The sequence below is a fragment of the Simochromis diagramma genome, unplaced genomic scaffold (assembly GCF_900408965.1).
Source record: "Simochromis diagramma unplaced genomic scaffold, fSimDia1.1 OVJJ01000596.1, whole genome shotgun sequence".
Lineage (NCBI taxonomy): Eukaryota > Metazoa > Chordata > Actinopteri > Cichliformes > Cichlidae > Simochromis > Simochromis diagramma.
Genome location: NW_024387245.1, coordinates 925,810 through 946,035, shown reverse-complemented (window position 1 = coordinate 946,035; position 20,226 = coordinate 925,810). Strand labels below are relative to the sequence as shown.

The following is a 20,226-nucleotide window of genomic DNA, read 5'->3' as shown; positions in this document are numbered from 1 at the left end:
GAATGAGCACATAATTGCAGTGGGTGGATGGCTCGGAGCTCTTAGTGTGGTGCCATAATTTTGCCTTTGTCCTGTAGTTCTTTACTGAGTCCTAAGCCTAAATGATTAGAGCTGTGCCTTGCATATTTCTAGTCCTCAGTGTCATAAAAGAACAAAAGTTTATGTGGAGTGTTGCTGGGCGAGGGAGAATAGTTCCCCATTAAAATGGCTGCGAGTCAAATTCTTCTCATTGACTTAAATGAGTATCTGTGCGCGTAAACTGCTGTAGGAGAAAAACAAAAATAAAAAGGAAGAACAATGTGCACAGTGTGAATGTAGGATGATAGCAGTAACTTCATTACATTGAACACTGGTCATGATAAGACCTTAAATGTTTACCTTTCTTTGGAAAAATATGGAGCTGTCAGAGTTATACAGAGAGTAGCACCCCATGGTCCAAGGCCACAGACAGTATCCCTCATTGTCCAATTGAAGACTTTGGCTTTTATCTGTTCCCTTCAGTGGTGTCGCATTGATCTGTATTGCCATGCATGCAAAATCTATACTTGTACTATGTTGTTTTGATAAGCAGATTGCTCGTTCCTTGGTCAGGTCATTTTTGACCCGCTAATCAGGGGTGCTCTCGGCTGTCTACAATGGTCGTTTTTGAAATGAGCTGGCCATGTCTGTGTTTATAAATTAGTGCATTGTTAGTAGGTCCCATGACAGGACTTTACATTCCCATTAGTGCGTTTGGGACTTCATGCTAATCTGTTTAGTAAATCTGACCTTAATCTGGCAAAGGCTAGAATGCACTGCTTTAAGTTTTAGGATGGGGTTCAGTAACCAATGGGTGATACTAATCAATTCCTGATAATAATGAATGAGGTCCAAGTGTTGGGCTCCAAGCACCATTGTGCTTAAGTGCATTGTTAGAGAGTTGTTACCATGTTATTACTCTCAAGTCATAAAGTTAAAATAACAGAAGAACTTATGTTTGTGGCAGTGTGTTTTTCAGATCTGTGGTTTAGTATCAACTACATCTGTTTGTAGGTCAGTAGCAACAGTTGAGCCAGCTTTAGGTATGTCTTTATTAGGATTTTACTGAAATAGAACTGAAGTTGGTCTGAAGATATGTTTTTAATATGATGAGTAGCTTACAATTATGACTTCATTTATTTTCTTTTAAGCATAGAAATAATGAGTTTTGTGCATTTGACTCAAACTGAGTGGGTCCACACATGAAATGTGATTTTCTTTTTATATATACATATTTAGAAGACTACATGTTCCTAATGTTTAAAAAAAAAAGAAAGGACTGCAGTTTCCAAAGTGAACACAAAGTTGACTCCCAAACACAGTCCAGCATCATTTTATAAAAAGAGCATTTATTTCAAAGGTTTTTTTTTCTTTTTTTTCGCTTCGGAGATTGAAGCACATAGTAAAGCAACAGTACAATGTTCAGAAAATATAAGTGTGATGCTGTAACATTTTTTTTTAATCTTTATCTTCTTAACACGTTTTTGTTGTAATACTGGAATATTCTGCATGTATACTAAAATAAGAACTTTTAAAATTGTACAAATTGGTACCATAAAACTTGACAGAGAATAAAAACGAGGCGTTCTCTCACTGCAACAAACACAGATTGCTAGTTTTCCTCTTGAACAGGGAGAAAGAACAAAGAAATGCCAAACAATGAAAAGAGAAACAAAAATGAAAGAAATGAAAGGTTGTATTGACACAGGCATAAACCAAGTCTGTTTAACTTTAAGCAGTAAATTTCTTACGGCCGCCTAAAAATGAGACTAGTATACCGTGTAGTCTCTCCACGTTTAGGCAACTGTACAGATAGTAAATCTGAGCTGCAAAGAGTTAAACCAAAATTTCTTCCCATGTAGCTGCAGCCAGTAAAAGAACAGTTATAATAATGATAACAATAATAATAGAAAACAACAATAATAATCATAATAATATAATAACATTAAAAAAAGAGATTGACCAAGAACCTACACATTTAAAAAGGATGTTTTGGTTTCAGCCTCAGCAAATGTGGTTCTGAAAACATACTTATGTTATTTTCCAGTGTTGTTATCTCTAAATAGCAACACATGTTGATACAACAGATGTTGCCGCCAACATGCCGTGCACGGTACTGGAAAAAGACACAATGCACATTTTACCAATCTACATTTACTGTGCTGGCAGACTCAGTACATCCCATCTAAAGACTGTGCGGGGCGCAAGTTGGATCCTCAAAGTGATATATCACGTCAGCACGTTGCTCTGTACACACCTAACATGGAGAATAGTTTGCTTTCTGAATATACGTCTCAAGTTACAAAAAGAAACAAAAAGAGAAAAAAAAAGAGAATGCACTGCGTTGCAAGAGTGTCTATTAAGTTTAAGGCGATTTTTAGAGCTCACAGGTTTGTACTCATTGTGACTGATCATCATCAGTGGACTCCAAATGAGGAAGTGATCATTCGTTGGTAGACTCGGTATGGGGAGTGATTGTTGTTGTGAGGAATGGGGACACAGGGTGAGGGCATGGAGAAGGGCAGCTTTTTCTTTTCAGGTCTTCTCTGCAGTGAAGAATGAAAACAAAGAATCATCCACAGTTTGAAAATTGAATCCTTGTTGAGTCTGTCTCTTTTTGAGAGTAGAAAAATTGTATCTGTGTAGCATTTTCAGTCCTCGTGTGTTCCTTTGTCTTTGTGTAGCTACTGAAGATAGCATTCTCTTACTCCTTACTCTTGTTGTGTTTTTACCCTTGGAGTTGTTGTTTATTTATTATAAGGCCACCATACTGTGAAGATGCTCACAGCATCTTCACAGTATCAACAACCCAGAGTCGGTCATGCCATCAAAACGACAGTACCTGCTGAATTCGGCACACACGACACGTCGGCAAAATCATTCCATTTGATTTTTGACCCTACTAACACATCTGTACATTTTATTTCTATTTAATAACATCAGGCAGTTGCTGGAATCCAAACAAGCTCTTCCTTTAATTAATTTATTTCTCTCCCTTCCTCTTTGTCTTTGAGAGATCAACAAAGGGGATGTACTCCACGCAGAAACCTTTCAAGGGAATAAAATTTCCCTCAATAACCATAAAAGAAGAATGTGAATCCAGTCCACAAAAGTATATAGAACCTCTAATAAACTAAACATTTTGCTAAAAGCAAGTCATTTTGACCATACAGCAACGTTTTTTCCATCAAATTACTCCCAAACAGACAAATTGCTGACATAGCAAATCTCCAAGCCCTGCAATGTTCAAGTCTGTAGAAATAGAAGGAGGGAAAGAGACACAGAAAGGACAAGGAAGATTTGGGAAAACCGGGAGTGTTTCATGTCCAGGTGTTCACAATGTGTCCATTGACAAATCATTTTGGAGGACTGGAGCGTTGCCATGGAAGGGGGAGCTGTTAACGTTTGTTGACTAATTGGCATGAACTGATCAGTTGGTAGTTGGTAACAGTTGGGAACTGGGGAGTGTTAACCCTCAGTTAACAAATCCTCATGGAATCAAGAAATCAGAAATCGGGGAGGCGTCCACTCAGTGAGACCACTGTTAAGAGTCTTCACCATCATCAGCATCATTAATGGAGCAGTCTTTGGTCCCGTACAAATCTGCCAGCTTCTTAAACCTTGGCCCCCAACTCTGCAGATAGTCATAATCCAAGTCGGACTCTGTTGTGACAGACTCGAGGGAACTCAATGACCCGGCCAATGATCCTCTGCCTTCATAGCCGTAGATCTGAATGGAGTCGTAAGGAGGTGCAGTCGGGTCACTGTCAGCTTCTGCAATTCGAGTCTTGATGAAGTCATCCACATCAACGCTGTTGGCTGCAGGGCGGCCAATGCCGGGCCTGATAGGATACTGAAGTTCTGGTTTGATATCCTTTCTTGGCAGGAAACCGTTGGCACCATCTGGGTTCTGAAAAGTCAGAGAAAGAGAGAAAGGACGCTACCGTCAATTATAAGCTTACAGATGTATATTGCAGAGAATGAACAAACTTAAGAATTGTATTCATCTGCTGGCAGATAAGGTGGAATATTAACCAGATTTAGGTACTTGTAGGTTTTTAGTGTAATGTTTATATGCATAAGCAGAAACTGACAGTTACAGATTGCTTTTGACCTGCCTGAGGCTGAAGCAGCAGACCCTCAATTTCCTCTTTTCCCCATAGACTTTTATCTTTAATACCAAGATGGTTATTGCCACTCGTCCTCTCACCCTTACCTGCAGTGTGGCAATGTCGAAAGCCTCTGTGTCCTCCTCACCGCCTCCCTCGTCGTCATAAGTGATAATATTCTCCCGGATGTCTTCCTCCTCGAAAACTATCAGTGGCTCTTTCTTCTGACGCCTTAGTGCAACAAACAACACTACTATTGCTGCCAAATAGAAAACAAAAATGCAAGGGTTTGTATTTCCATTTAATAAACATTTTACAAAAACCTTCATGATTACAGGTAGTAGACAAGTTAATCGTGATAATTAGTGTGCACTGTGGGAGGTTGCACCTTGGACATTTTAATTCATATCATTATTGTATTATGTTATACACGCATGCCATTTTAATTCTAAATTGTCATCAACATGTCAAACTCGTCAAAGGTTTTCAAATGTGTTGTACTCTGTGTAAAATGCAGTGTAAATTAAGGTTGAAGAATCAGCTAATGGCTTGTGAAAGATTTTCTGTTTTGAAAGCATATTTATGATGAGATATAAGGCTAAAAATAGATGTGTTTCTGTGTGTGTGTGTTTGTACTCTAAAGAACTGTCTTGTGTGCATGTGTGTTGTAATAAAAAAAATTTCAACCCAAGCAGACAGTGTGTGTATGTTATATATATATCCTGCGCATAAAGGATAACAATACAACAGCGACTATCACTGCTCTCTTATGATTGAGCTGCAGCTTTTCCGTCTGACACACACAGTAGGCAGCAAAGAGGCGGCAATGGAGACCAATTGAAGAGAAAGATACTATTTTTTTTTTTTTGTTTTTTTTTGGTTGACAGCTGCGCTTGTTACTTGTAAGCACAATCAAAACCTTAGCGGCTAAAAAAAAAAAGCCTTTACCAAACTACCTTTTCAGCAGGCTTAAACACTGACAAAAGTGGTACTTTTAAGGTCTTCCATCCACCTAATAGGTACACCCTGACTATGAAAAAACCCTACAAACGCATCCCTGTGGCTTTGCCTCCTAAACTCTCCAGAAACCTCTGGAAAAGGCTAAAAAACATTAAAAGTCAAATGTTAATATTTTTTGTACTGTTTCTTTTTATATAAATAGTTACATATTGAAAATAGTTCAAATTAATTTAATAATTTGGCTGTGAATAATTGATCTTACTTTAATGGATACATTTTTATTTTTTACTGCACTACTAAAGTTCTTCATGTACTCCCAAATTTTTCAGTGTGGGGCACCTGTGGTCCTTGGAGATGAAAGTAAATGTCAAGCCCTGCTATTGCAACATTTCCAAGTACAATATGTGAACCCACACTAAGTGATTATGCATGGATGGGGTATGAGAGTGATTCTGTAAGTGCTTATACATAAGTGATTCCTTGACCTCTACTCTTAAGAAGATCAAACGATGCAGCACAGTTTGAATGAGGAGTCAAAAATAGGAGGCGGCCTGAGTCAATTGCTGATGTTTCACCTCAGTGTAAAGTAAATGTCAACCTTTTTGGTATTACTAGAAAGGTTTGCAGTTAAATGGCTCAGTCTATAAACACACCCTATGCAATTTTAGAGTGGCCTCACTAAAATTTGATACAGGAATGAATCAATGTCATATATTTTAGTAATCCCCCCCCCCCTCAAACTAACAATTAAGAATTTTGTTCCTTACCAAGCAGAATGACAATACAAGCCAGTATAGCTATCAGGGCTCCAGTGCTAAGACCAGCAGGAAGGACGTAGGGCTCCACATTACAAGACAGAATTGTGTCTTTGCTGTCACAGGAGCAGACTCTGATGGTCAGGGTGTTGGTGCTGCTCATAGCGGGAATACCGTTGTCGTTTATCTCGATGGGAAGGTAGTAAACATCCTGGGTGAGACGACTGAATCCCTTACGGAGCACATAAATACTGGCTGTGCTGTCTGTAGATGGAGAGAGAAATAAGGTGGTGAATGTGATGAAATGATGGAAGGTTGTTCAACTTCCAAAGGACTATAAAAAACACATGCTGCTGAATGTTTTGGCTTTTATGTGCAAAAACTCACATAATCCACCTTTGCACACATTTTTCTTCTTTAGCATTGTCCACACACACAACCATTGCTGCCCTAACACAGCAGCCAATGAGGTGTGACTTTGATGACATTAGATTTATATTTAATAGTGGGTCCATTCATCAGTTCAAAAGTAATCAAAGACCAGTTATTGCTGTTACGACACCAACTTGCTGGCTCTGCCTTTGTACTACCCTCTTTTGTCTGCCTTTTTTCCATCCCTCCCATGCCATTCTTTCACATGTATATTTTATTATCAACAGAGGATTACACTATATGGGGCATTTCAGAGGCTATATCGCAGGAAAAACAGTGTCTAACTTGTATATTAAAAATACATAACAAAGCCATACAGGTTAAAAATGTACAAACTACTGTTGTACAACATAAATGCAGACAGATCTCCTCTTGGAGGCTAAATTTAGTATGAATTTAACCCTAAAACCTACAAATTTTAGGACAGACAGCAATTTTTTTTTAAGCTCTGTTCTATTTTTTTGTAATCACTGCATGTCATTTTTAATAATCCACCTTTATTTTTTCCATCTTGCTTTGTGTTTCCTAAAAACCTACAGGTTATGCAGATTGTTCCTGAATTCATCATTCTTTTTTTTCCTCTTTTCATGCTTCCCAGTTGTTCTTTACGTGTGATCAGGTGTAACGACAATCTAAGAATTATACTTCCGTGAAATCTCTTAACATTTCCAGAGAGTTCACAGAGAAGTCAAATGGTGACTCACTGTAAGCTTTACTGTAGATTTACAATATAAAATCTTTGAGTCATGCAAAAAAAACATGTTACATGTCACTTCCAGCACATTACAGGAAAAAGAAAAGGAAGATTTAAAAAAAAAGGTTCATAACTTCTAGCCAAAAGCTATGAAAGTTACTCCAAACTCCACTCCCCGATAGAAACATCTTTCTGTTACTGATGCTACTGTCATTTGTTGCCTCCTGCCAACACAGCTACTGTCTGAAAGTTGTATGTGTGATGCAGTGTGCAGGTGCGTGCTTCTCAGTCCTCTGAGAGGCTCTGGACTCTTTTCTGTCTGTCTGCGTTTCTGTTACCGTGTGGTACTGAAAAGGTCATCCCTTTTGCAGTGTTCTTCAATGATAGAAATCGCACACATTTCAAGCTGCTCATTTTAAGAACACACCTAGACTTCTGATAATATAAATCTTAGTTCAACACATATCACATTTCCATTTGTTATTGCTTTGTACTTCAGTATTTCACATCTTCTTCTATAAATAATAGGGCTGGTCAATATGTAATTTCAGCAGTGAAAAGGAAGGAAAACTAAAACGCATGCTACGACTCTTGATTTCTCTGTGCAGCTGGCGAAATGAGTGAAGATCAGGAGAAAATCACAGAAAAGGAACATTTAGTTGAAAAGAAATGTATGGGTCTGTGAGGTGAGTTTAGAATGGACTCAGGGCTCGGTTAGTTTGAGAATGCAAGAAATGCACGGGGTGCATTTCGCCTGTCCTCTCTCTTCTCCGCTCTTTCTGCTTTCCCACAGCCATTCAGAGTGGGTCCGTTTGTGCATCCCACCCCTACTCTATTCAGTGAGGAGGCTGATTAAAGGCTACACATTACAGGTCTGCTGTGAGCCTCCACCTTACAGTGGAATTCTATGTACTACTACATAGAGCAGTGCTGATGGAAGAAACAGCCCCTTTCCTGAGGAAATGAGACGGATACCTCAAATGAAAAATAAACTTCTGGTTTACTTGTGGTTCCTGAGATATTTCAAAGTAGAATGGGAGGCAGAGCCTTGATATTTCAGGTTCCGCTTCTGTGGAATCAACTCGCAGTCTGGATTTGGGAGACTCTACTTTCAAGATTAGTGTTAAAACTTTTCTTTTTGATAAAGTATATAGTTAAGGCTGGATCAGGTGACCCTGAATTCTCTCTTGGTTGCACTCAGTGTTTCTTGTCCACTCACCCTTTTCATAAATATGTGTTTATACACCACTCTGCATTAAATTAATAGTTATTATCAGTCTCTTTCACAGCGTGTTTTTCTTTTTGACCTGTCTTCCTTCCATGACCCTCAACATGTCAAAGCAGATGGCTGCTCCTCTCTGAGCCTGGTTCTGCCTGTTGTTCTTCCTGTTAAAAATACGTTTTTCCTTCCCACTGTCTTCAAGTGCTTGCTCACAGGGGGCCATGTGATGGTTGGACTTTTCTGTATTATTCTAGGGTCTCCTACCTTACTCTATAAAGCACCTCCAGTGGCTGCTGTTGTGATTTGGTGCTTTATGAATTGAATTGAACTGAAGAAACACTTGAACTTCTCCAGTGTTTAATGTAATAAAGGTTGTTATGGGATTAAATAAAGGTCTTTACATTTATACTATAGTCTCTCCAATTATTTTGGAGTGATTTATTCTTAAAATGTAATTTTACTCATCCACCTAAAATACCTGTATTTTCCATATTACAGTTTATTGAAACAACCTTTTTTTCAGTATCATGTGGCTTAAATCTATAGTAGTGTTCTCCGGATTACCTCGTTCTCTTTTCCTTTTTTTTCATCTTCCTCTCAGAACTAACAAAACTTAATTCAATCAGCTGGCCCCCGAAGATGTATGTACAGACGGACAGAGACCCCACTGCAATTAATACAGCCCGCAGGACATGTGTGCATTCATGTGCGTGTGAAATTCAGAGCACCTGCTGATTTCTACAAGGTACTGTAAGCCTCCATCTGGTTATGCTTTGATCTAATCTGAGTGAAAGGGGGAGAGAGAGAGAGAAGGAGACAGCAGATGAAGAAACGGTAAGACTGGCAAAAGAAAAGAATGGAAAGAGAAAGGGGAAACAATCAAAAAGCAGGGGGGAAAAAGCGAAGAATTGGAAGGGATGGAGAAAATATTTTAAAGGTCATCTACCTCTGTTGTCTTTGAGGGAAAAGTTATGGTTATGAGCAACTTCTGGAGCAAGGTTGAATGTGAAGTGTTGTCTGTAAGCCATCTCATCCTTGTCCACTGCGCTCAATGTTTCGATAACCTAATACAAACAAATTAAAATGGAATTGGAAGGAAATAAATGAATGTAAATACTGTTTCTGGATACATTTAGCTTCACCATCATCCCACCAAACACGTACATTTTTTAAAAAAATTTATCATCTCACACAGAAAGCCTCACCTTTCCCGGTGCGACAGTTTCACACATGAGGACCTCATTGTTGGTCGCGAACTCTGGAGGGTTGTCATTAACGTCTTTCACTTTGATGTTAACCCGCACTTTGGTGTCTTGGTGATGGCCCCCTGCATGTATAGTACACACAGTGCAGTGCAAAATCATCAGTATTTTGCTCCATATGAAAATTCAAAGCAGTGTTAAAGTTATTAAAGCCACAATGTCATTTTTATGTGAATTATTTGTGATTGTCTGTGTCTGTATTGTAATCCGCATTTGGCATCGAGTGAATGGAAAGACTGTGAATATTTTTCATCTAAATTGCCTGTCAATCAGTCAGCCACTCAGCCAGCTATTTATTATTTTGATTTGCAAAAATTATAGACGAGTTTCTGAGACATCAAAAAAAAATACACTCAAACAGAATGGCACTCATTTAGTTGCAGCTCCCAGAAATGTCAAGTTATGCCTGCTGAAGATTAAATGAAGAAAAAAAATGTGATGCAGACAGAATGATGTCTAAACAGTCAAAATAGACACAAAAAATACAACATCCAGAATATTAACTCAGAAAGATGGAGTGCACTTTTCTTGCTTTTCATCTTTAAAAAAGAAAAACCATCCATTTCAGTGCTGTACTGCCTTGCATATTTGCAATTCTAGTCAGTGTGATTTTCCACTACCCTGTCATTACTAGGCATTTATTTAGCTTCCCAGGGTCTGTATGTGGTTAGCATAGCCTGCAATGGTCCTAGCATTGTGGGCGGCAAGTCCGGTTCCATCTGTCCGTCTGGCGTCTAGCACACCACAGGGAAACCACGCAGCACTCTGCTAGTTTGAGCCCCAACCACAGAATACCAGGGTGGGGCCTCTGTGGCTTGAGGGAGGGTTGTTGGGGATAAAGCCAGGGAGGGAAAGCTCCAGAGGGCCTCTGGGTTGACTGGCATCTCCCCTGTTTCTTCCCCACGTATGCACTACAGTAGACTGTTAGGGTGGAGCTCATAATTAAAAGTTATAGCGGTGCTTTAACTGTATTTACTTCTCTTTTCATTGCTGTGGAGTTTTCACCAAAATTCTAACTTTCATGTAAAGTAAACTAAAAAATAAGCTCATTTAAAAAAAAAACAATTAAAATTAAGGAAAACAGTTTAGGTATAATAATAATAGTTAGTCTTGTTGTTGCTTTTTTTCTCTACTTGTTCTTTGCCCCCTTATACAATTAACATTTATCAAAAGCCAGCTCAGTGTAGCAGATCTTAGTTTTCATTTCTGGCTAGTTGCATACACTAACATTAGACACATTCCACTGAGTTATAGATGGGTACACTTATCAGAATGATACCACTAAGTCTCAGCTGTAAAGCGTGAAGTCAGTTCACCCCCTCTGATTCCAGACATGTAATTAGTTCATCAAGATTTAGGCTTTTTGCTGCTGACAAACATAGCAAAAGGGTTAACTTTAGTCCCACCAAGAGGAGAAAAAAATTACAGCCCGCAGCTTGAATCCACTTAAAGTCTGTACATAAGATGTCATGGAGTGTATCCAGCACCACAGGACGACAGCCCGGGCTTCGGATGCCAGCAAATGTACAGCCTGGTGGCTATCTGGGAATTTTCCATCTGTTTGTTCTTGTTTGACTTTTTCTTCTCATACTACATCAGCGTGTGTGGTTTCAGTAACAGAAATGACACAAAGGCTAAGTTCAAACACAGGGAGAAGCTCATTAACTCCCAGAATGGCTGAAAATAAAATAGAATTTGCACTTAGGTGTTGTTTCACTTCACATTCAATTGTATCATAAGGGTGTCTGAGTCCAAACTGTATATATATTAACTTTTGCTATGCATATAATGATAATTAGAAGTGTGTCTGTGTAGGCCATATTTAACAGATCTATAGGGACTCATTTACCACACATCAGAATCAGTCCCAGTTGTCTTGTATTTCAGAGTGCATACATACCAATCTCTGTAGCTGACACAGATATATTATGCCAGGGCTGTGTTTCTCTGTCCAGTGGTTTTGTTGTGGTTATCATGCCATCTTCTGCGTTTATACTGAAGAACTGCTCTACATCTGTGTACCGAGGGATCATGTACCTACACAGAAAGTTAGGACTCATGAGTTATCGGCATTACACATACGAACTAATAGATTAAAAACAAAATACATATATACTACAATACGCAATACATATAGCATGCAGTGTTTTCGTTTTGTACTATTTTGAGAGTCTAATAGTCTAAATCCATTTTTACAAAATTAGTCTTTTTTGTCTTCTTTGTCTTATTTTGCATCCTTGCTCTGTTGAAAACATCTTTAATAGGTAATATTAAATAAAATATTCTACAGCCTAACATCTCTGAGTCATATTGTTTGCTCAGTGTGGCTGAATGAAGGCTGAAAGTTTTTGTTTTATTTTTGTGATGTTCCACAGTGAAAAGGCAGTTTCTTTCACTGCCACAAGCCTGTCTTAATTAACGTGTTTGTGTGTTTTTATAGCGTGAACATCTCTGTTACCTGACAGGATTGTTGGCAACATCAGTGTCCTTAGCATGAACTCGCCCCACCGGAGTGCCTGGAGGGGCATTCTCCTCGACCTCAAAAGTGTAACTTGGAGCTATAAAGACAGGAGGCTCATCTGCATCCTCCACTGATATCTACGAGCATAAACACACAATAAGCAACAACCTGTAAGGGAGTTTCTCTGATATTTGTCTTCTTTTTTTTTTTTTAAGTCTCAAACTCGTGTCATATATTTGTTGTTTTTATCTGTACCTTTATTGTGGCTTCATCTTTGTAAGGGCCCCAGGCAAGGAACTGGGGGTCAATGTGAGGGTTGGATCCTTCCACCTTCAGAGTGTATGACCTTTTTGTCTCAAAGTCCACCATCTGAGAAAAGGAAAGGAAATAGAAACTATTAAAACAGCCCCCTCCTGTTTTTAACTGTAAACACTTGAAACCTTCTTTTTTTGTCTTTTAATTAGTTTTATCTGCAGGAAAACACACATTACATCATTTGCTTTGTGAAGCGTATGTGCGCACTGTGCACTTTTAAGGCCTTGTGATAGGTGGAGCTGTTGCTGCACGAATAACAGCAGACACGTTAGTTGCAGTACTACAACTATCACAGACCAACAAAAGTAAAAGTAATCCAAATACCAACTTTAATTTCCAGATGGTTTGTACTCCATGATATAGCATATGATATGATTATTTTGGGACCAGAATGAATCATTGGGTTGTTTCTTTCCTGGCTTTTTTTTTATTTTTATCGCCAGATGAAAACAATACCTGTCTGCCTTTAATGAGCTGGGATTAGGTTTGGGATTTTGGGACACCACATGATAAAGGGAATGGAAAGCAGGAGATGAAGCTTCAATCTAAGACCAAAAGAACAGCAGGCAGGTGACAGTTAGATTATTTTATCTATAATAATATCATCTAAATATCCATCCTTCAGATAGACAGAGGTAAATTAAGCCTTACTTTACCATTTAAAGTCACTGTCATTGATTTACAATACCACTGGCAAGCCGATCTAAAACCCTTAGATTTAATACGCTCTTATTGAACTCAGCTCACTTACTGAGTATTGGTAGAAAACCCACTCACTTTTAATAGCTTCGATTTTGAATTGATTTGAGTGTGTGCTTTGAGGTATTATGCTCAATGTCAAAAGCGTACATTTTCCTCTCATCACATTTCCATTCAGTCATTAAATAATTAGCACATCAATTATAAAGCCATGACCCTCATCCAAACAGTCAGCCTCATGGTATGCATCTAATGAATTTTCCTCTCCATCCTACTGACTCCTTTTCTGATGCACAGGCTATATGCTACTGCAGGGGAAACTTTGGAGTCAACAAATGTGTTGGCAAGCATTGTATAAAAGCTGTGATACCCAAGAGGTTTTCGCTGCTATTATTACGAGGACTCGTGTGTTGCCAACAGCACTTGGCTGTGACTTCATCTGCAGCCCCGTCGTAGCCATGATCATAGTAGTAACACTCTTTTGGGTATCATTGCTGTATTATAAACCCAGATAATAACCACTTTCCCTCGCTACTATTTTTCCAGCTGGTATGGGGACGTTAAACTGGCAAAGTCCCAGGAGCAAGCTTGATCTTTTCATTTTCAGGCTACCAACACTTAATGAAATCCCAGTGGGAGAGAGGGCTCATAAGCACAGTGTGAACCGTTAAAAGCAGAAGAAGCTACTAGAGATTTATGAGGTTGACAAACTGGATGCTAAACAAGTCTACCGAAAGTAAATATTACGGATTTAAGCTGCTGATCGAAATGATTATCCTTTGCTGTGTGTTGAAGGCAGGCAGTCCAACTTATCACGGGTACATTGCCGAATCTAATATCGCACTGAAGGGATAAAATCCAAAGTGCGGTCTGTGATCCAACATGGAGGCAGGTAGATAATACCTTCTCTCAGTGGATTCTTCCACACTCATTCAGTTGCAGTACTATTCTGCTGTTGTCAGTGAAGGTGTTTAGTGTGATGATAGGTACAATAGTAGTAGAATAGATGTGACCCAGTTCTTTCATTTTCCCTTTTGCGTCACACTCTCACGGTCTCGTTTGTGCACTCTCTTTTTTTTTTTACCCCACAGCCAGTATTTTCATTCTCTCCCTACTTTTGTAATCAGTGTGAGATGATAATAATAATAATTTTCACTATACTGTCCCCCCTTCCTATTGCCTTCTTGAAAACACAAGCAAACACACAGCTTCTTAATATTCTGTGGACTGGTTTCGTCAGGACACAGTTGAAAGAGAATAGCTGATTAAAGCTCATCCCTGTGTGTGTGTGTCTGTGAAGAAAGTGAGAGAATAGAGATTAGCGAAGGCTACTCTTGACGTGTGAGTCTGCACGCGTGCTCTTGTGTGTGCAAATGAGTGCCTTTAATTTTGCGTGGCACTGCCTTCGGGGGGCAAAAGGCATTGATTTCCCCCGAGAGGCATCAAGACCCAATAATCTCAAATGTGCACGTGCACGTACACAAAATTACTACACAAACCCTGAGCTGAGATGCCATCATCAGATTGAGAGGAGTGTAAGTGAGGCTAGCAAGGTGAGAGCACCTCTCATTTGTCCTAATGCTCAGTTTAAATCACCATCAGGCTATTAAGTTGTTATTCCAAGAGACACAGGGAACTGTGACAAAGGATGCTCATGTCAGTCAGTGGCCTTGCACACAAACAGCATTTAAATGGGCATGGAACTGTGATTAGCTCAAGGCCATAAACTGTATATAAGAGATTGGCACAGCTACAGTGACTCCAGACTGCTAATGTTAAAGTCTCAACATTAGCAGTCTGGCTGTCATTGCATTGGCTGTTGGAACCAGAAGTGACCAAATTTTGATCACAGGGTTGGGTGCTAAGATAGCTTCATAAACTGTGTGGGTCGAACTCTCAGACAAATGCAACCACTAATTAGTGCTAAGTAACAAAATAAAGTACAAGACTTTCACTCACCAAAACATAAACATAAACTGGTTACATGGTCTGCACCTTGTTATTCGTGGGATAATTCCACAAATTATACAAATACGGCAGTTACTGGCATTAGCACTGACAAGACCTTGACAGCCATTGATGATAGCTACCTATGTCTTCACACCTGTCAATCAAAGTTTCACAGTTAAAACCATATGTGTCTGTGCGGTTGTTATAAAGGGGAAAAGTATCCATGGAGGCCAACATTATTTGAGCACCAGGCTTTAAAATCTGCTTTTAGTTTAGTTGGACATTTTAACCACAGGTTGTAGATCAAAAACGGTCACCATGACATCACCCACTGGTTAGCGAAGTCCCATTATGAACTCTCAAGCTGAGCATTTTTGTTGTTTGCTATCCTGGTGTTTCGGCATGATGAGCAAAGGGAGGATCTGTCTGTCAAACGCAATGACAGAGCAGCTGTAGAGATTATATATCTTATCTCATTGGAGTAACTAAAAAGTGTTGCTGAGTAGAAAGACATTGTGCCTAGCACGCAGGTACTGTAGACCTATTTTGGATAAGTGATGGATGGAAATATGAGCAAAGCCTTCAACTTATTTAAATTCAGTCATTGTTTAAACAAATTCATGTATTTAAATGATTCTAATTTTTGTGTCACAAAGATTAAATTCGGAATGTCTGTGTCTTTTTCTGTTCTTGCACACATGTATGCACATCTGCATATGTGTCTAACACTGCTGTTACAATGAGGTCACTTGTCTATACTTTCAGCTGTGTTGAGTAAGATGTTTACCATCGCTTTTAGCATTTCACAAGCAGAGAGGGTTCTTTGCGCTTGCCGTTGGATAAAGCCAAACACATGTCCACACACAACTGCACCCACGCAAACATAGTGCACCACTTTAGTGTAATCAGTTGATCTCATTTCTTTGATTGGAATCCCTTGCTTTTTTCCTAATCTGTCCGCTCAGCCAGGGGTTTCTAACAACTTCTTTGGGGGAATCATGGATAAAAGTGTCAGTATTTTGACTGTTCCAGTCTGTATTTCAGATTCTCTTCAAATCTAATAATGCTCTCCTGAGAGCTTTCAGTCATAACCATACTTGTATACTATTAGGTTATGCCTAAATTGTGAGTTAACTGCTTTGCTTCAGGGAACACGAATGGTAGCTATCAAGAGAGGAGAGCAGAATTATCACTCACTCATTTCTATGCTTAGTCTTAGTGACACCAGTGGGAAGAGTACTCCTAACCCTGGCAGTCTTAATGCCATCCTAGAGTTCTGACTTGGAAAGGATTCACTCATGCAGACGATTGTGAGGGAGGAAAAAAAAAACATGAAACTGACTTGTATCGATTTATTCACACAGAGATTTTCCCACAGCATCAGTAAAAGCGAACTGTGGGTTAAGGGTGGCTGTTCTTTTAAGTAACGTCATTGCTGTCTGGATAGGGAATGCAACTTACCACAAATGGCATCGTAAATCATCCAAGCATATAATTACATATTTCAATATCAAGTCTTTTACTAAACTTGGACTTGGTTTGGAATTTAGGAAGAAAAAAGTCTTTCTGTCCCATTCTGAACAAAGAGAGATTTGAGTGTACATTTCATTACTATTTTTCCTGACACATTAACAATATGACCATAAAGGCTTTTTCTTTTTTTTAACTGAGAGATTCAGAGGTCGGATGTCCTGGGAGGGAGAAGCAGACTAGTACAGCTCAGTGGAAGATTCAGCTCATAATCCTGACCTGAAGCTACATATACAACAATGCTTCTGTGTGTGTGTGTGTGCGTGTGTGTGTGTGTTGTTCATCAAAGAGAGAGAGAAAAAGAAGAAATGAGTGAAATTCTGCGTGTCTGACAGAGCATTGTGTGCATTTCTGATGGCCGGATCGACGGGGTACAGTTGAGAGAATAAGGGACTGGTTGTGTGCAGGCATTAGAAAGACAGAGACTGAGAAAAAGTAATTGTGTGTGCTGAGCTGGATCACTGAAAGCCACAGTTGTAGTGTGTGTGTGTGTGCATGTGTGGGTTACAGTAACAGTGCAGAAGATGAGCTCTGTGGCCTAGGGAAGCATGAAAGTTAATGCACTCTCACGCTCACAGACACAACCATGGACTTTGGTGGTCATATCAAACAATATGAAACTGTGAAGGTTCAGGGAAGGGAATAGAACAACATTTCTGAGCTGCTTCAACCCTTTGCTTGATATTTTTATTTCTTTTTTTCCTCTTCACTTGGCTTCACTTATTTCCTAATGCAGTACTTCAACACACAAATATGGACAGTGGTTTAAGTCTGGCTTGGCTGAGGCTAACATTAAACTGCTTTTTCTATAGAAAAAGTGCTGCCTCAACTACATTTCTCTGCTGGCAAATTGAAAAGTGTGCAATGACGCACGCATAGTTTCCATAAGAGCTGGCTGTTGAAGCAGCCACTGTCAAATAACAGACCTTTGACAAAACGTTCATTACAAAAGGCAAGCAAAACAGAGTTAAATAACTTTCTAATCCTTTAGACATTTATATTTAATTGGAAATAAAACAAATAATGTTGAAAAGGAGAAATGTCATTCTTATTTTCCAAAATGTTCATTGCTTTAAAATGCTTAAAATCTATGTAAAAGACTGCATAGGTAAATAGTTCCAGATGAACATGTAATAATCTACCAATAGCAGCAAGTTTAGGGATTTCATCATCTAAACTATATAATATCATTAAAGGATTCAAAGAATCAAGACAAATCTTTGTAGGGAAAGATAACGTCAAAAACCAATAATGAATGGCCATAATCTACGGACCCTTGGGTGGCACTGCATTAAAAACAGGCACTGCTCAGTAATGGAAATCACCGCATGGGCTCAGGAACTCTTCAGAATTTCACTGTCAGCAAACAGTTTAATGTTACATCCACAAATGTAAGTTAAAACTCAACTCAACCATGCAAAGAAACCGTTTATAAATAATGTCCAGAAAAGCTGCTCCTATATCTTGAAGGACATTGAAGATGAACTCGGGTGAAGTGAGAAACTATCCAACTGTAAAAATAAAAGTTGAAAGTGTTTTTGGAGATCATGGAGGAGCACAAGGACAGGGATTTTGGGGCTTATTATCTGCACCCATTTCTAAACCCAGCACCGGTGATAGATCTGGATTACTTTATTAGTACACATGGGTATCTCTGTACTGAAGGAAGGACATACCAAAAGGCTAACCTACTACCAACTACCCAAACAGAAAGTGCTTAGTCTAACTTTTTTGCATGTACATTTACTTGTGTAAATTCTGCCGTAGTTTGCATAACATAGTTCAACAGCCGGTAAGCTGGAAGTAAAAATGTCAAAACTATGCTGACTCCAGTTTTCCCACTCCTCCCCTAGAACAGCTGTGAATGAGTTCAGTCAATTTTTTATTTTCTTTGGTTAACTGCAGCCCTCCTGTGAAGGCACCATTATTACTGTCTAATTAAAAAGGCTTTAGAGGACCAAAAGATGATGTATTTCACAGGAAATTTCCTTTTTTTTAGCACGACAGTATCAAATTGAACATACTGATAAGATGCATTGCAATTCACTGCTTACATCAAATAAACATTCATCAGCCATTTTTTTATTTGGTATACCTTTTCAGCTGCATGTAACAGCAAACTGGCTAGTTACATGAGAGCAACTACAGCAGGTTGTCAAGACAACCAGCTAAAGTTCAAACTAAATTTCACAATAGAGGGAAGAAAGGTGATTTAAGTGACTTTGAATGTTGCATGGCTGGTCTGAGACAGGCTGGTCTGAGTACTTGAGAAACTGCTGATCTACTGGAATTTTCCCACACAACCATCTCTGGGGTTTATAGATAATAGTCGAAAAAGCAGAAAATATCCAGTGTGCGTCAGTTTCTGGGTTAAGATGCTTGTTGATGCGAGAAGTCACAGGAGAATGGCCAGACTGGGTAAAGCAGTCCAAAAAAGATTTGTCATAACCAAGGTAGTGACGGAATTTGGCATAGGCAACATGAAAGCATCCTGCCTTGTATTAACTGGCTCAGACTGGTGATGGTGATGTAAGATGGCGATGTGGGGGAATTATTTCCTCGCACATTTGCCTCTTAGTACCAACTGATTATAACTTAAATGACACACCCTACTCGAGAATTGTTGCTGATCGTGTCTATTGCTTTGCCCCAACTTTGTGGTTTATCAAGTGATAAAATTAAAACAATCTAATAAAGTAAAATGAGCTTACTCATAAACCCATGGGAATCATTTGAGAATCCACTGAGCTTCAAATTGAGTTTCACCCTGTTGTTTGGTTGTCCAGACCAATGCGTTACTCCTTTGAAAAACTACTAAAAACCCACTCTAAACTGTCATAATCAGCAAATACAGTTAGCATAGCTAAAGGGCTAAATATTTTAAGAATTAGTTGGGGTCTAAAGAGATGGCAAAATAGTTAAGATAAGCGAGTAACTTCCATCTGATCGACCAAATCCAAGGGAGAAAATGCAGTTTTAAGTTGCTAAGTTTCTTTCTTTCTTTTCTTACCTTCTTCAGTTTAATCACAGCTTCTCTGGTTTCGGAGTCTGTGGTCAGTTCAAACATGTTGATTCCGTCTCCATCTATTAAGCGGTAATTCACCAGCCCGTTGTCTCCAAGGTCGGGGTCTTTAGCTTTAAGACGGCCCACCTCCTCTCCTGCGACTTTATCCTCTGACACAGACATCGAGTACACACCTGGAATATAAAAATATGTGTGTCGGCTTCTTGGTGATGATAGTGATGACTTTTGGTCACAGCTTGCTTTTGTATTCAACACTGTTCAATCCTTGGCTGGTTGCCACTGTGTTTACTATCTGAGGCAGGGTCAGTTTTGGAGGGCAGTGAGGGATTAACATGAACTATACCATCTGTCTCATATGGCCCAAAGGATATTAATATCCCCTGTAGTGTCAGGTGTGTGTGTGTGTGTGTGTGTGTGTGTGTGGGTATGTGAAGAAGCAGACACCTGGTTTCAAGAATGAGAACAGTATGACCATATGTCTACTCGCTCCCCTGTTTTTTTCTTCCCCTTACCCTTTTCTTGTGCTCTTATTATCTCTCCCCTCAGTTCAACCTGAACCACTCATCCCCATTTCATCTAATTTTTCTTTAGCCTCTGCTTATTTTTTTCATAACCCCCCCCCCCCCCCCCCCCGCTCTCCTCTCAGCGCTATTATCTTATTTATTTTCTTTTCCCAAACATTTCTTCCTCTATCTTTTCCACGTTTTACTATTCTTGTTTATTTTTTCTCAATTCCTCCTCGCCTCTTCTTTGCCCCTTCCTACACCAAGATTTGGGCATTGAACACAAAGTAA

General features: G+C 39.2%; 1 protein-coding gene across 2 annotated transcripts in view; it reads right to left on the bottom strand.

The window, feature by feature from the left end:
* Positions 1-1,347: 1,347 nt before the first annotated feature.
* The window catches only part of cdh11 (cadherin 11, type 2, OB-cadherin (osteoblast)), an 88,905-nt gene continuing 70,026 nt past the window's right edge, over positions 1,348-20,226 (bottom strand). For both annotated transcript variants that reach the window (XM_040053274.1, XM_040053275.1), the window contains 9 exons: positions 19,418-19,605; positions 12,169-12,282; positions 11,911-12,050; positions 11,353-11,489; positions 9,396-9,517; positions 9,137-9,254; positions 5,855-6,106; positions 4,235-4,386; positions 1,348-3,928 (listed from right to left, as the gene is read on the bottom strand). In XM_040053274.1, the coding sequence (XP_039909208.1) occupies positions 3,563-3,928; positions 4,235-4,386; positions 5,855-6,106; positions 9,137-9,254; positions 9,396-9,517; positions 11,353-11,489; positions 11,911-12,050; positions 12,169-12,282; positions 19,418-19,605 (1,589 nt within the window). In that variant the 3' untranslated portion in view covers positions 1,348-3,562. The remainder of the gene's footprint in view (positions 3,929-4,234; positions 4,387-5,854; positions 6,107-9,136; positions 9,255-9,395; positions 9,518-11,352; positions 11,490-11,910; positions 12,051-12,168; positions 12,283-19,417; positions 19,606-20,226) is intronic.